This window comes from Notolepis coatsorum, assembly GCF_963971535.1.
Source record: "Notolepis coatsorum genome assembly, chromosome: 17".
Taxonomy (NCBI): domain Eukaryota; kingdom Metazoa; phylum Chordata; class Actinopteri; order Aulopiformes; family Paralepididae; genus Notolepis; species Notolepis coatsorum.
The window spans coordinates 65,497,098-65,510,110 of record NC_140181.1 but is presented as its reverse complement, the minus strand read 5'-3'; the positions used below and the strand labels follow the sequence as shown (position 1 = coordinate 65,510,110).

Genomic DNA, 13,013 nt, shown 5'->3' with positions numbered 1-13,013 from the left:
TCACGTTTAGAGCTGCAAGTCTTATTTCAGCATGGCTTTCCCACGGTATAATAGATTATAGGGCTGCCCCCTCTTAATTGATAATCGGTAGGTTAGTTCAGTTCAGTTCAGTTCAGTTCAGAGTTTTTATTTGCCACATGGAATCATACAATCAGAGTTTCTTCATTACACAATCATAAACATTCCATGGACAAAAGGAGCAGGAAGAAGAATAAATCTTATAGTTACCTGCCCCTTATTCCTTTTTTTTTTATCCACTTTTTCTCCCATTTTCTATATTTTCTCCCATCCCAATTTCGTATCATCCAATTCAACCCTCCCCTGTCACGAACGCTGTTTCTTGCCTCCCACAAGCCGGCTGCAATGTGGACTAAGTCATACATAGCACAAGTCCCCTCCGGTACTTGAGGTAACAGCAGTCGCATCTTTTCACCTGCGCAGCTCGATCTCTCAGTGGCGAGGAGTAACGCGTGGGAGGCTCACGCTGCCCCCGACACTTCCTGATTCTACTGCGCAGGCGCACCAACCGACCTGTAGGAGTCGCTGTCCACAACTCCCGATCCCCACCCATCAGTTTCCCACCCCCTAATACGGCCAATGTGTATTAGTATGAACGACCAGCTAAACTGAAAGCAATGTGGAGCGCTGGGCTCGAACAGGCGAGCCCAGCGTCTCCGCATTCGTGGCGAGCGCCTTGCCCACTACGCCACGTAGCCGCCCTACCTGCCCCTTATTCCTAAACTAAAGAAGTATTTACTTAATTACTTAGTTGATTTGTATGGTTTTGTTTTCCATGGTAAATGGGTTATTTCATGAGGAGTACCAGGTTATTTCATGAGTACCAGGTCTTTCTCACCAGTAATTCTGGGCCCAGCAGGTCGCTGACACACCTCTTGCTGAGGTCTATCTCCTTCCGCTGTGGCATCTTTCCTCCCTCACATTTATCTCCAGGGATTTTCCTATAGCTGTGGAAAAGGAATGAACCAGTCATTTGATGAGCACTGATTGGTGTGGGAATGATAAAAAAAAAAAAAAAAGAAAAACATATATATATAAAAAACATTTCAACTTGACAACAAACAACATGGACCCAAGTTTATTTTCTATTGCGGGGTTTGGTGATAATAATAATAATAATAATAATACACTTTATTAAGAATTGCAGCTCAAAGTGCTTCACAGCAGTAAAAAATACATTGATATACATAAAATAGACATATACAATCATGAAATTGGAAGATACACATAAAATAGACACATATCAACACAGTACTTTAAGTTAGATTTGACACAATACGGTTGTTGATGATGGTTGATGAAAAGGGTAAAAAAAATAAAAGTGCTTCAGCACAGCAGTATTTTAGATATTTAGTGGCGTCAGTGCCATAGGTCTTTCTCATTATACTCCGTCTTTAATATCAATAGCTGACCAGGAAATAACTTGGACCCAAGCTGTTCCCTAGCAACGCAATTCCACTGAAAGCGTCTGTAAGAGCCTTACCCATTAGTCTGCAGCATCTCCTCCTTGCCCTGTAGACAGAACTCCAGGACCTTGCCCCTCAGTTCAGGCTGCTCCACACACACCGAGCTATTCTCTTTACGATAGTACCCAAAGTCACTGCAAGGTGGCAGCATAGCAAAGTTGGAGAGTTAATAGCAACCCTGAAATATACAAGAAATATGGAAACATGGATGTTCTCTCATGCCAGACTGTGTAGGTGTGTATGATATGTTTACCATAGGAAGTCGTCCAGCGTACAGGCGCAGGGGGAGTGCTGGGTGTTGACCTCGTAATCCCGTCCGTTCCAGCAGACAGAGTCCTTCCTCATACGCAGGAACTTCTCTTTGTAGCCCAGCATGCAGCCATCATCGGGGTCGCTGATGTCATCGGAGTGTGCCAGCCATTGCACGTAGTCATTGTCAACGCCTAAAGAATATATATTAGAGTCTAGTTTAGATTCAAATGTATTGTCATTATACATTATACAGCACAACAAAAAGACGTTTGGCATCTAACCAGAGAAAACGTAACAGTAAAGTGCAATATAGAATGTAGGTGATTAAACTGGAGTATATATAAATACTGTTGTACTGAGTAATAATGCTAATCAGATGTATGTACAGTGTTATACTATTATTATGTACAGTGATACAGGTATGAAGACCCTATGGTAGTATGTCATACTGGCCAGTGGTAAGAGTAGGTAAGGGATATGTACAGATATATATCTATATATAGTATCTACAGGTATGTAAAAAGGATTATATGCAGGTATATACAGACAGATGTGGATAAATATATATATACAGTATATACAGCATTATTGTACATGCTATCATACAGAGTTATATGCAGGTATATAAAAAGCTCAGCGTATCTTTTCTATTGACCGCAAGAGCGCAACAACGCAAGAGCAAGATTGCAAAATATCTTAACACATTGACCGCCGGGGGTTGTGCCCATCTCATACCCCTCTCTACCACCGTTAAAAGCCTATGGAGATGTTTACCTTCTTTGCAGGGCTATAACTTTTTAAATTGTATTGCTATATCTGCATTACTATGGCCCATTCAACATCGATTATCTATCGTTCAGGATGTGGGAACGTTATACTTTTTCATTCATACATTGTTGTGTTAATACCTTCGAGAATATAAGTATGTTTTTAATCTTTTCTGCTGTAATTCCAAAAACGCTAGTTATAGGCCCAAACGCATATGATAGATTATCGATTGGCGATTCTTTCCCATACACGCTATATTAAAAAATTCAAATGTATATGATCGGTATACATTATGCTTCATCATGCATGGAGGAAAGGGGGGGGGGGGGTCGTTTATAATTCCTTGATCATCAGTAACGGCTTTATGTAGTATGGGTGATATATTGATCAGATGGTTTGCAGTGAAATTAATAAACAATCGGCCTGAAAATAACGTTACTGTGCTCTTACCGTGGGCCGATGAGACTGCCGGTGAAAGATCCCAATTATTCTACGCCGATCGCCTAGGTCCATTTCCGGTTTGTATGGCGCAATAAACGCCGAAATCATATCGATTATTAAGTTTAGAAAGCGATCCATATGTACTATAGTGTCTGTCAGGAGTCCCATAGCGAGATGTGACTGCCGGAGGAATTTCCTCGATGCACCGATGACACTTCCGGTTTTTGCGAGAGTGTAACTCGCCCGACCATCCACCAGGCGGCGGTATTGAGCCGTTGCAGTCCCATCTAGGGTCCCGCTAGGGCATCGGGGGTTGGGTGGATGAATTATGAATGCCATGGCGAAAAAATGAAATATTGATCTAAAAAACGCTGTACAGCGATGTTGGCGGTCAACGCATGGCGGGCAATAACGCTGAAAAGCGATTTTGGCGACCAATGTGTTAGCACAATATCGCAACAGCGCTGGTACCAGTTTATGTACTTCATTAAGTGAAAGAATAAATAGTTTAGACGCATATTCTGGATTTGGAACGAAATAATTTTACAATGCGTGTCAGTGTTTATACTCCTCTGTTTAGCCCCACTAAAACAGCCTACATGTAGCCGCAAGCAGCAGGTATATTCAGACAGATGTGGCAAACACATCACGCGTTGGACATCTCGTGGTGTATAGTATACTATATGGTATACAGTATTTCCTTACTAAATGTCGTCAGTATCACATTCGCATCTTTTTCTTGTGTACCGTCTGCGGGTGAACCCCCACGGTACTCACAGTCTCTGGTGAGGAGCTCCCTGAAGTCGATGGTAACAGACACCCAGTACTGGCTGATGATGGAGTCCCGGTAGCCCCAGACACTGACGTTCATGGAGCGAGCCCCGGGCTCCGAGGCCAGCCCTGTGAAGTGGATGGGCTCTTTGGTGAAGTTGTACACGCCCCAGCACTGGCCCTCGTCGGTGGAGAATCTGATGGGAGAGCAAGCGATACAAAAAGGTATGAGTATAACTACAGGGGACACCATTATGAATAGGGATGCACCGATCCGACTTTTTCAGTCCCGATACCAATACCTGGGCTTTGGGTATCGGCCGATACCGAGTACCGATCCGATACCCATAACTTAGTGAAACAAAATGTAACGAATTAACACATAGATATAACTGTACTGAATTGTTATTTATAATTTTATTTATTATTATATTATTATAAAAAATATAAATAAATCCGATATATATATATATTCTTTTACCAATACCCGATCCAGCTATTTTAGTCATATCGGGGCCGATATCCGATATCAATATCGGAGCATCCCTAATTATGTGGTGAACTGTACGATAAAGAAAAGGAAAGAATCACAGGGAAATGCTTATCTGGGGAAGTAAATAAAGAAGCTGCTCTTTAGGAACGGATTTAACATTGGTATCTAAAAACCAAAGCGTCTTTCAAACATTTGAAAATAAATGGAACTCTGTTGATGCCCAAATCACTACCAAGCATTATGTTTCCTCGGCAGACCATTGCAAATAATTTCTTTCCATTGACTTGAACATTGTTGACATTATTGTCAGTCGCTGCCATCGTCTCCTTCCTTCTTCCTCTTGTCTTTTGCAGCCTAGAATATGACACGCCCACTGATAATGGCACGGTTCACAAGGAAAAAACAAAAAAGGTGGTTCCAGCTGAGAACCAACTTTTCAGGTTCCGAACCCATTTATTTTCGGTCTGAGCGTGCCGGACGGTTCAAAATGAAACCGGTGTGAAAGTCCTATAAGTGAGACTCACTTGATCTGGTGGATGGGTTCTGTGCTGCTGTGCTCCACTGCCACCAACAGACCTCCAGAGTCCAAGATGGCATAGTGGTGGGGGCCATTGAGGGCCTTCAGCCAGGTGTAGCCCCCATCATCAGACACGTACACATCCGGCTTCATCACCGAGATGGCGTCACCAACGCTCCCTGAGAAGCAAACAATAACACTCAATATCCACATGGGTCCCCAACATGCTCAAGCCAAGACAGAACCAAACAGCACAAAGTATAGCCAGGACAGATTAGAGACACAGAATCAAACAACAGAAGCTATAGCTAGGTAGGGCTGTACCGAATGCTTCGAAGCTTCGATCATAATGTTGACATTCAAATTCTAAATCAACATTAGAATTTTAAATTTTAATTATTTTCTTTTTTTAAATCTTTAAAAATAAATCTATCCGTTTAAACCAATGGGGGTTTGGCTACACTAATATTATACATAAGACGTCACCATCACTTTCATACAAACCGTGCCCTATTTATGTTGATGAAACTGATGAGTTATATTCATTAACACTTTCACTGCCACTCACGAGATATCTCGGGTTTCCGATAGTTATGTTGAAAGCCACTCACGAGATTTCTCGGATTTTTTTTTTTTTAGCGATCTGAAATCATATTGCATCACGCGAGCCTACCCTAGTATACCCGAGCGCCGCCGGCGATCAGATGTGGAAAAAAGCGCCCCCTATCGTCTCCCAGATGACATAAGGGATTTTGGAATGGACTCAATGAAAATGGATGGGGGAAAAAATCCTGTACTCCACATTTTCCAGTCCACTGATGCAGCCGGGGTTATCACAGTTCATTCTGGAGCCTCTCAGACCCGCGGAATCATGTAATGCACTGTACACACGTTGGATCCATACACTTATCGATTTTTTCGAATGGTGATCAGGAATTGGAATATACCAGTTGGATACCATCTGATGTCAGGTAAGGAATCGATGTTATCAGTGTTAGGATAATCAGACAAATTTTGATGAAGATATAGGCTGTTTTGTGAAATGGGCTCTTTCGGTTTCACTGTAAAAGTCCAAGAGGAAATGAACACGGCGATTATCCGTGCGCGGCTCGAATGTGCTTGCGTGCACGTATAATATTGATCATCTAGCGTTTATTTGAAAACGATTCATAAATAGGCCGACAAATATCAACGTTCTGGAATATTCCAGTAAAAGACGATTATCATAGAATGGTCTAGAATGAACTGTTTTTACCTCAAAACGGGTGCTTTTCAAAATGCTCTCAAACGGAAATGAAGCGATAAAAAACCAATCTGCCTTGACAGCACTGACTGGAAAAGGATTCTTTGATAAGCGACGGGCAGATTAGACACATAGCCATAATTTAAAACATAGATTAGGCGATATTAAGCGTAACATTGGCGCCGATGGTGGCATTGAAGCGCTACCTCTGGCGCCACCTCGTGGCACTCAAAGTGTTAAAGAAAGTTGATTTAATAAAATAAAAATACTAATTTAATCAGATTAATCACTTTATTAAAATTGAGGATTTAGTTTAAATTTTATTTATTTATTTATTTATTTTTTAAGTATTTTTTTTTATATACATTCGAAGCTTCGTTCGAATACTTCAATCGAAGCTTTGAATGTTAAAAAATGACATTCGGTACAGCCCTATAGCTAGGTGTATAAAAAACGGATCAGGGTATGAATATAGGAATCCAGCTTCAATTAATAATTGATATTCATCAAATTAATGACCGTAACGTACATAATGCTATGAGCTAATAACTTGGCATTCAGCTGTTGTAAGATTTTGTGCTACACACAATACACAAGTTATGTACCCTTGACCTTTGTGGAAAATCCTTTCTTTACTCAAAGTAACAGGAGAAATTCTGCCACATGGCGCATGCGTAGAAGCTGGTCTGAGTGGAAAAATGGCATTTTTTCTACCACAAAAAAATCTTTTTTTTTACCAATCTAACAGTTGACTTAACATTCTGTGTTGTAAGTAATTTACCAGCGACTTCAAATATGAAAGAAAAAGTATATATGTATGACAGGAGCTGGAGAGCAGACATGCCAATGCTGGAGTCAAACCTCGTATTGTAGTTGAAATACATATGCATTAAAAGATAATTCCCAGAGAACCTCTTTATATTGTGCCGTCAGAAGTCTCATATTTGTTGGTTAAGTATTTCTAGTTCACTATTGGCTCATTTTGTCATTAACCAGGAAATGCTTAGTCATAAGTTGATCAATCTAGTGTGATTTATGCATGAAAACAATTACTTTGTTCAGCTAATCTCTTAGTTACAACAAGAGATATATAGGAAAGTTATACAAAGTTAAGCAGTGTTGTTGCTTATAGGTGAAGTAACATTATTTCCAATGTTCGCTATTTGGCCAAACTGGAATGCAGCCAAGCTTTCTCACCAACACGCCCCGGCCACTGTCCGTCTCTGGAGAAGGCAGAAGCGCGGTTGGCTTGTGTCACTTCAGGCACAGTCCACACGATCACGGGTATTTTTGACACAGAGGTTTTATAATTATTCAAAGAAAATAAACCTCCTTACATACACAGTGGTTTAAACTGATGTAATATACATGTAGTACAATGCCAAAGCAATAGGTGGCGATGTAGTTCAAACATGAAGGCCATTTTCAACCAATCAGAAGGGTTGAACGCGTCACTACACGTCCTGCTCAAAACAGAAACCCGCCATCTTTAACCCTTTAATCGCCAAGGACGAGTTAACACGTCATTCTCCGCCATGCGTAATCTGCCAATGACGCCGTAACACGTCATTGAGATCAATATTTCAAAAATCTGTGATGGCAATCATATTTCACCCGCAGAGACTTGAGATCTCCTGTTGATCTCCTCTCAACTCTCCAACGGTTCAAGAGCGCCATCTGGTGGCCGATCGGCGGATCGCCCAAACAGCAAACCGGAAACAGAAAGTGGTGCTCATCCAAATTCGGTCCGGCCACTCGCTATAGCTCCCGGGGCTCCATCTCGACACACTGGATAATCAATCGCCCGCCCTAACTCAATAAACAACGTTATTTGGACGTATATAGTATTATACAACCTGGAAATGGTTCATCTAGATCAACATCCCATAATAGGAAACTTTCTACTCCAAGCTGATCGCCCAACGGCCCGAGGAGACTGGGGTAAGTTTCAGCGTTTATTATTACTGTGTTCGATACAAACTGCTCTGATGATCATATCACCCACACTACATGAATCATCTAACGTTGGCCACGGAATTATAAACGACCCCCCCCCATCCGGTCAACATCAGATGATGAGTAGTAACTTCTAGAAGCACGTACATTTGACATTTTTTATCTGGCACCGATCGCTATCAAACTGTATTTGATCATCAATATAATGCATTTATGGCTATAAATCACATTCTGCAGAATGCTGCAGAAAACGATAAAAACATATTTATACTTTAGACCATATTTTAGTATGAATATGTGAATGAAAAAGTAAAACTTTGCTACATCCTAAACGATAGATACTTGACGTTGAATGGGCCATAGTAATGTCAATTTAGCAATACAATTTAAAAAGTTATAGCCCTGCAAAGAAGGGGAACATCTCCATAGACTTTCAACAGTGGCAGATAGGGGTATATGATCAGAATAATCCCTAGCAGATAAAGGGTTAAATTACCTCGCGTGAACCATTAGCAACATAGCATTTATTTGCAGCAAGAAACAAAGTGCAATAAAAGTTCAATAAACTAAAAAGGATACATTCACTGTGTGTTCTGCCTCATTTGTTGATGAAACAAAACCAACATCAACACAATTTACCACAAAGAGCAGAGAGTTTAGTCTCACAAAAAGATTGCTGATGTTGTTAGCTTCATGCTAATGTGATTGGAATTTGGCTCAGTAAGCACTTTTTATAGTAAAGATTTTATTTTGTTATCCTTTTTCTCTGTGACAACTTGTATTGACTGGTTGTGTATCCAATATATATAGGTCTAATTTATTGTCTAGTCATTGTTGTGTTAGTTTGTGTTCTTGGATGTCTGTTATGTATTATTGTCATTATTGTGCCGTGTTGTTTCTTGTTTGAAAAAATGAAAATAAAAAGATTTGGTAAAAAAAGAAATAATAATAATAGCATTGCGGCTAGTGTACATTAGCATAGTAACGTTAACGCTAGTAGAATGAATGGATGAAAACATTATTTAACAGATTGCAGAATGGGTAGAATACAATACGGCTCAATACAAACAATTGTTAAGGGGATGCAGACTGTTGTAGTTTGGACTGGGTTCCTTATAACAACTTGACAACACATGAGCTTAGTTGGTAGCCGCAGCTACTTGGAACAGCTCTGCCATAAACACTGGAAATAATCTCGGTTACTATGTCCACACGCAACCAATGCAACCGGGGTAAGCCCAAAACTCCACCCTGGACTCCGGTTGTGAAAGGACACGGTTGCAGTGTTCCAAAAACCTGGTTGCGTGTGGACGAACAGTGCAACTGCGCACATTAAATCATGGTTACATAAAACCCAGCGTTCGTGTGGACAGGGCCTAGTGTTCCTATTGGTGGTGTGAATGCAAACAGAAGCAACCCTGAAGGTATATCGTTCTCAGGGAGCTCCCCAGTGGGTAGTTCCTCTCAGAGAGTCACCAGAAGTGTTTGGCCTGAAAGCACCTGAAGTCCAACATACCTATGAATACTATGGAACTACACACTACAAATGTATTAAACAAGAAAGATTATGTACACTAACTCATCCCCTAGATGCCATCGTTGTAAGACTTGCACAGGGTCAATTACCCATGTTTTTTGGGAATGCAGAAAACCTTTGGAAAGAGGTTCATGACTTGACTGCTAAAGTCTTGGAAACTCCGTTAGACATTAAACCTAAGGTATCTCTTTGGTACTGAATTGGACAGGACATTAGATCCTGTATCTGTGAAGAGAATTGGGATAATATCATATATAGCTTTAAAAAAAAATATATATATATATATATATATTATTATTATTATTATTATCCTACTCAACTGGAACAAACAAAGACCTCCAACATTTGATCTTTTAAAAAAAAAATCTCCATGACACTTTGCAACTGTGCCCGACCAACCCATTGTTTTGACCGATAAACAAATAGCAAATAGGCTACCCTGAGAAAATCCGTGTTGATGTTTAACTTTACTTCTTTGTAGGATAAGCCAAAATAATGTCAGTGAGGTTTTGCTATGCGACTTCTGAGCATGCATTCGTTATATTAAAAGAAAGGCTATTAATAAAGACAATGAGTCATGGATATTGCAAGTGTTTTATCTAGACGCAGAGCTTGAGGTGGTGTGTGGAGGAGGTTACCGTGAGCGATGATGAGGCCCACGGCATTGGGCTCCGTCAGAGGCAGCATGGGGACGTTCAGACTGTTAGCGATACTGTAGGCTGCGTGGATATGGAGACTGCACTGTAGAGACACAAACACAGCCAACCCTTTAGACTTTACATTTAAAGTTCAATTTAAACCATACTAGATTTGACCAATACACAGGATCTAAGAGAATTATTAGGGATGCAAGAATACCATTTTTCCATGGCTAATACAGATTCCAAGGATTACACTTTAAGTATCGTCTAATCAAGTACAGATCCAATTAATCTATTTAGCTGAAAATGTTAGAACATCACTGGACAAAACAGCACCCAAACAGATTTAAATCCAGAATCCTTTTACACACCCAAAATGCAGAATATCAAGTAATTTCTAACATGTTTCACGTAGCTCTTTGTCATCAGATTTCAGTAAGGAGTCAATTATATGATACGGATACCCTGGTTCGGTCAAATATTTGCCCTATATATCTGATATAGGAGGTGCAAATCCAGAGCCTGCAGAATTATGAAAGACCCCCACCACCCCAACAACAGCCTGTTCAAGCTGCTGCAGTCAGGCAAGCGCCTACGGTTAGCTGGGGGGGGGGGTTAGGATGATTCCAAGGGCCCAGGGGCCCAGCACTGGGGAGGGGGCCCTGATAACACTATTATTATCTTGATATTAATATGGTTTTATTATTATCCTAAAGTAAATTAATGTAGATTACTCAAAATTATAATTGCCTGTATTAAAAAAAACGTCACAAAAGAAACAAACAGGTGCTTGTTACTCTGTTTGACAGAATGAGCGAGTATATACTACAGAGCACATCAAAATGTAAGTGTCTGTCAACCTAATAGTGTGCTTGAGTAGACTATTTGTGTTGGAGATGGGATTACAGAGAGACAGGACAAGTAACAGCTTTTGTATGTTGAGTTAAGTATCAGAAAACATTGTCACAAGAGTAGGGGAAAATATATGCCTAGCCTAGTGCGACTCAAGGTTCTTTGGTAGACTATTGCATTGGTCCATTCATTGAAGATCAACGCAATGCGACATCCTTTACTAGGCTCACCCACCAACAGTTCAGGTGCTGAACTGCTGATCCAAATGTATAGGTAAAAACCATATTATGCGTTTTCAGTTTTTTAAGCTAACGCGTTTTCAGTTTTTTAAGCTAACGCGCGCTCGCATGGATTGGGGGCCCACAAATACATTCTTTCATGGGGCCCAGAATCTCCAGCTACGTCCCTGGCTGCAACTAACGATTATTTTGGTAGTCGACTAATCTTTCGATAGTTTTTCCGATTAGTCGACTAATCTAACGATTATTTCTGTCACACCCTCCATCTCTGCTTCCTGTGGGCGCGGCTCCTTTTCCGGGCTCTTAGCAGACTTCTTAGCTTAACATAACAGACCGACAGTAAGTTTGGGGGAACTAATGGGATAACTGGGGTTGCAACAAAAGTGCAACTAGGGCTAAAACACAATGAAATAAAATAATAATAATAATAATAATAAATAATATATCCTTCTTAGCAGACTTCTTAGCTTAACATCCCAGGGAACTAATGGGATAACTGGGGATGTTGTTTGCTCCTGACAAGAGTCTCAAAGTCTGGGGTGATGGTAGACAAAGCAACTCTGAGGTCATGCTCAATGTCCAATCTGTTCCTCTGCTTTGTCTTCAGCTGGACCAGAGCTAAGAAGCCACTTTCATACGACGCATCGATGCAAAAATTCGGCGTCGACGAGTTTTAATGATCGACGTTGTCGATTATGTCGACTAAACGTTGCAGCCCTACTGAACACTGAACTCTCCACTCACAAGTACACATGAACACACACACACACACACACAACACTCATTCGGCAACTGCTAAAACAATCACTTAAACAAAATGTCACTTTAAAAAATAGAAAGTCACTTTAAAGGAAGGAGGTACTAATAGTATAGTTTAGATACATTAAGAGTTAAAATTGTAAATTGTATATTGTATAGTAGTGTATATAGGAACCAGTTTCGCAGGAATTTTTTTTTCTATGCCTATTTTTATTATTGTATTTTGCACAATCAATGCAGGCATGACCACCCCCATTTCACTGTATGCCCTGGTATGCATGTGACAAATAAACCTCTTGATTCTTGATAGCAGGGTCGGTGCATCCCTAGTAATTTACCTATCTCAAAGGATCAAGAAAAGAGGGTGGGGTTTGAGAGGTCAATCATCCCTTGTGCTATAAACCAGGTCAACGTAGATGGAAACCTGAATTGGATATTCGAGAGGGAGAGGGGATGAGCGGACAAGAATAGCATATTTCTACAGAGAACACTTCTAACCACATTCCTGTCCTCTGTTGACGCTTTCTTCAGATACGCCCTCCTCTGTCTGTTGTTTACCTTGTCCGGGTCTTTGGCCGTGGCATCACACTTGGTGTTGGCTGGTTTCTGTAGGGGAAGCCACTCCCCTCCCTGGTCAAAGGACACCACCGACTGCACCGAGCCATCTGCAACAAATGGCCGGACGCACAGAGAACATTACTTACAGCTTCAGGACGGGCAGCACATCTCACACTGGACAGCTAATGAAATATTTACATAAGAGTCCCCTAGTCCGAAAGAGAGCAGTCTGAGTCATCGGCAAAATACTTTGGCCTCATGTGTGTGTGTGAGAAAGAGAGAGAGAGAGAGAGAGAGAGAGAGAGAGAGAGAGAGAGAGAGAGAGAGAGAGAGAGAGAGATAACCTAGTACAATTAATTGAGCAACCGACCAGAGTAACCAAAACCTCCCAAACCAGGATAGACCTATTATTCACAAACAAAGCTGACAGAATTGCTAAAACCTACAATTCTCTGACCGGCCTTTCTGATCATAATTTAAAAAAAACTGCTAGGAAATTAAA

General features: G+C 40.8%; 1 protein-coding gene across 1 annotated transcript in view; it reads right to left on the bottom strand.

Annotated features, from left to right (window-relative positions):
* Positions 1-13,013, bottom strand: part of sort1b (sortilin 1b) — a 70,675-nt gene that overhangs the window by 5,340 nt on the left and 52,322 nt on the right. The window contains exons 11-17 of the mRNA XM_084334132.1: positions 12,512-12,618; positions 10,101-10,203; positions 4,734-4,905; positions 3,723-3,913; positions 1,738-1,927; positions 1,502-1,618; positions 857-965 (exon numbers count right to left, since the gene is read on the bottom strand). Of these exons, the coding sequence (XP_084190258.1) occupies positions 857-965; positions 1,502-1,618; positions 1,738-1,927; positions 3,723-3,913; positions 4,734-4,905; positions 10,101-10,203; positions 12,512-12,618 (989 nt within the window). The remainder of the gene's footprint in view (positions 1-856; positions 966-1,501; positions 1,619-1,737; positions 1,928-3,722; positions 3,914-4,733; positions 4,906-10,100; positions 10,204-12,511; positions 12,619-13,013) is intronic.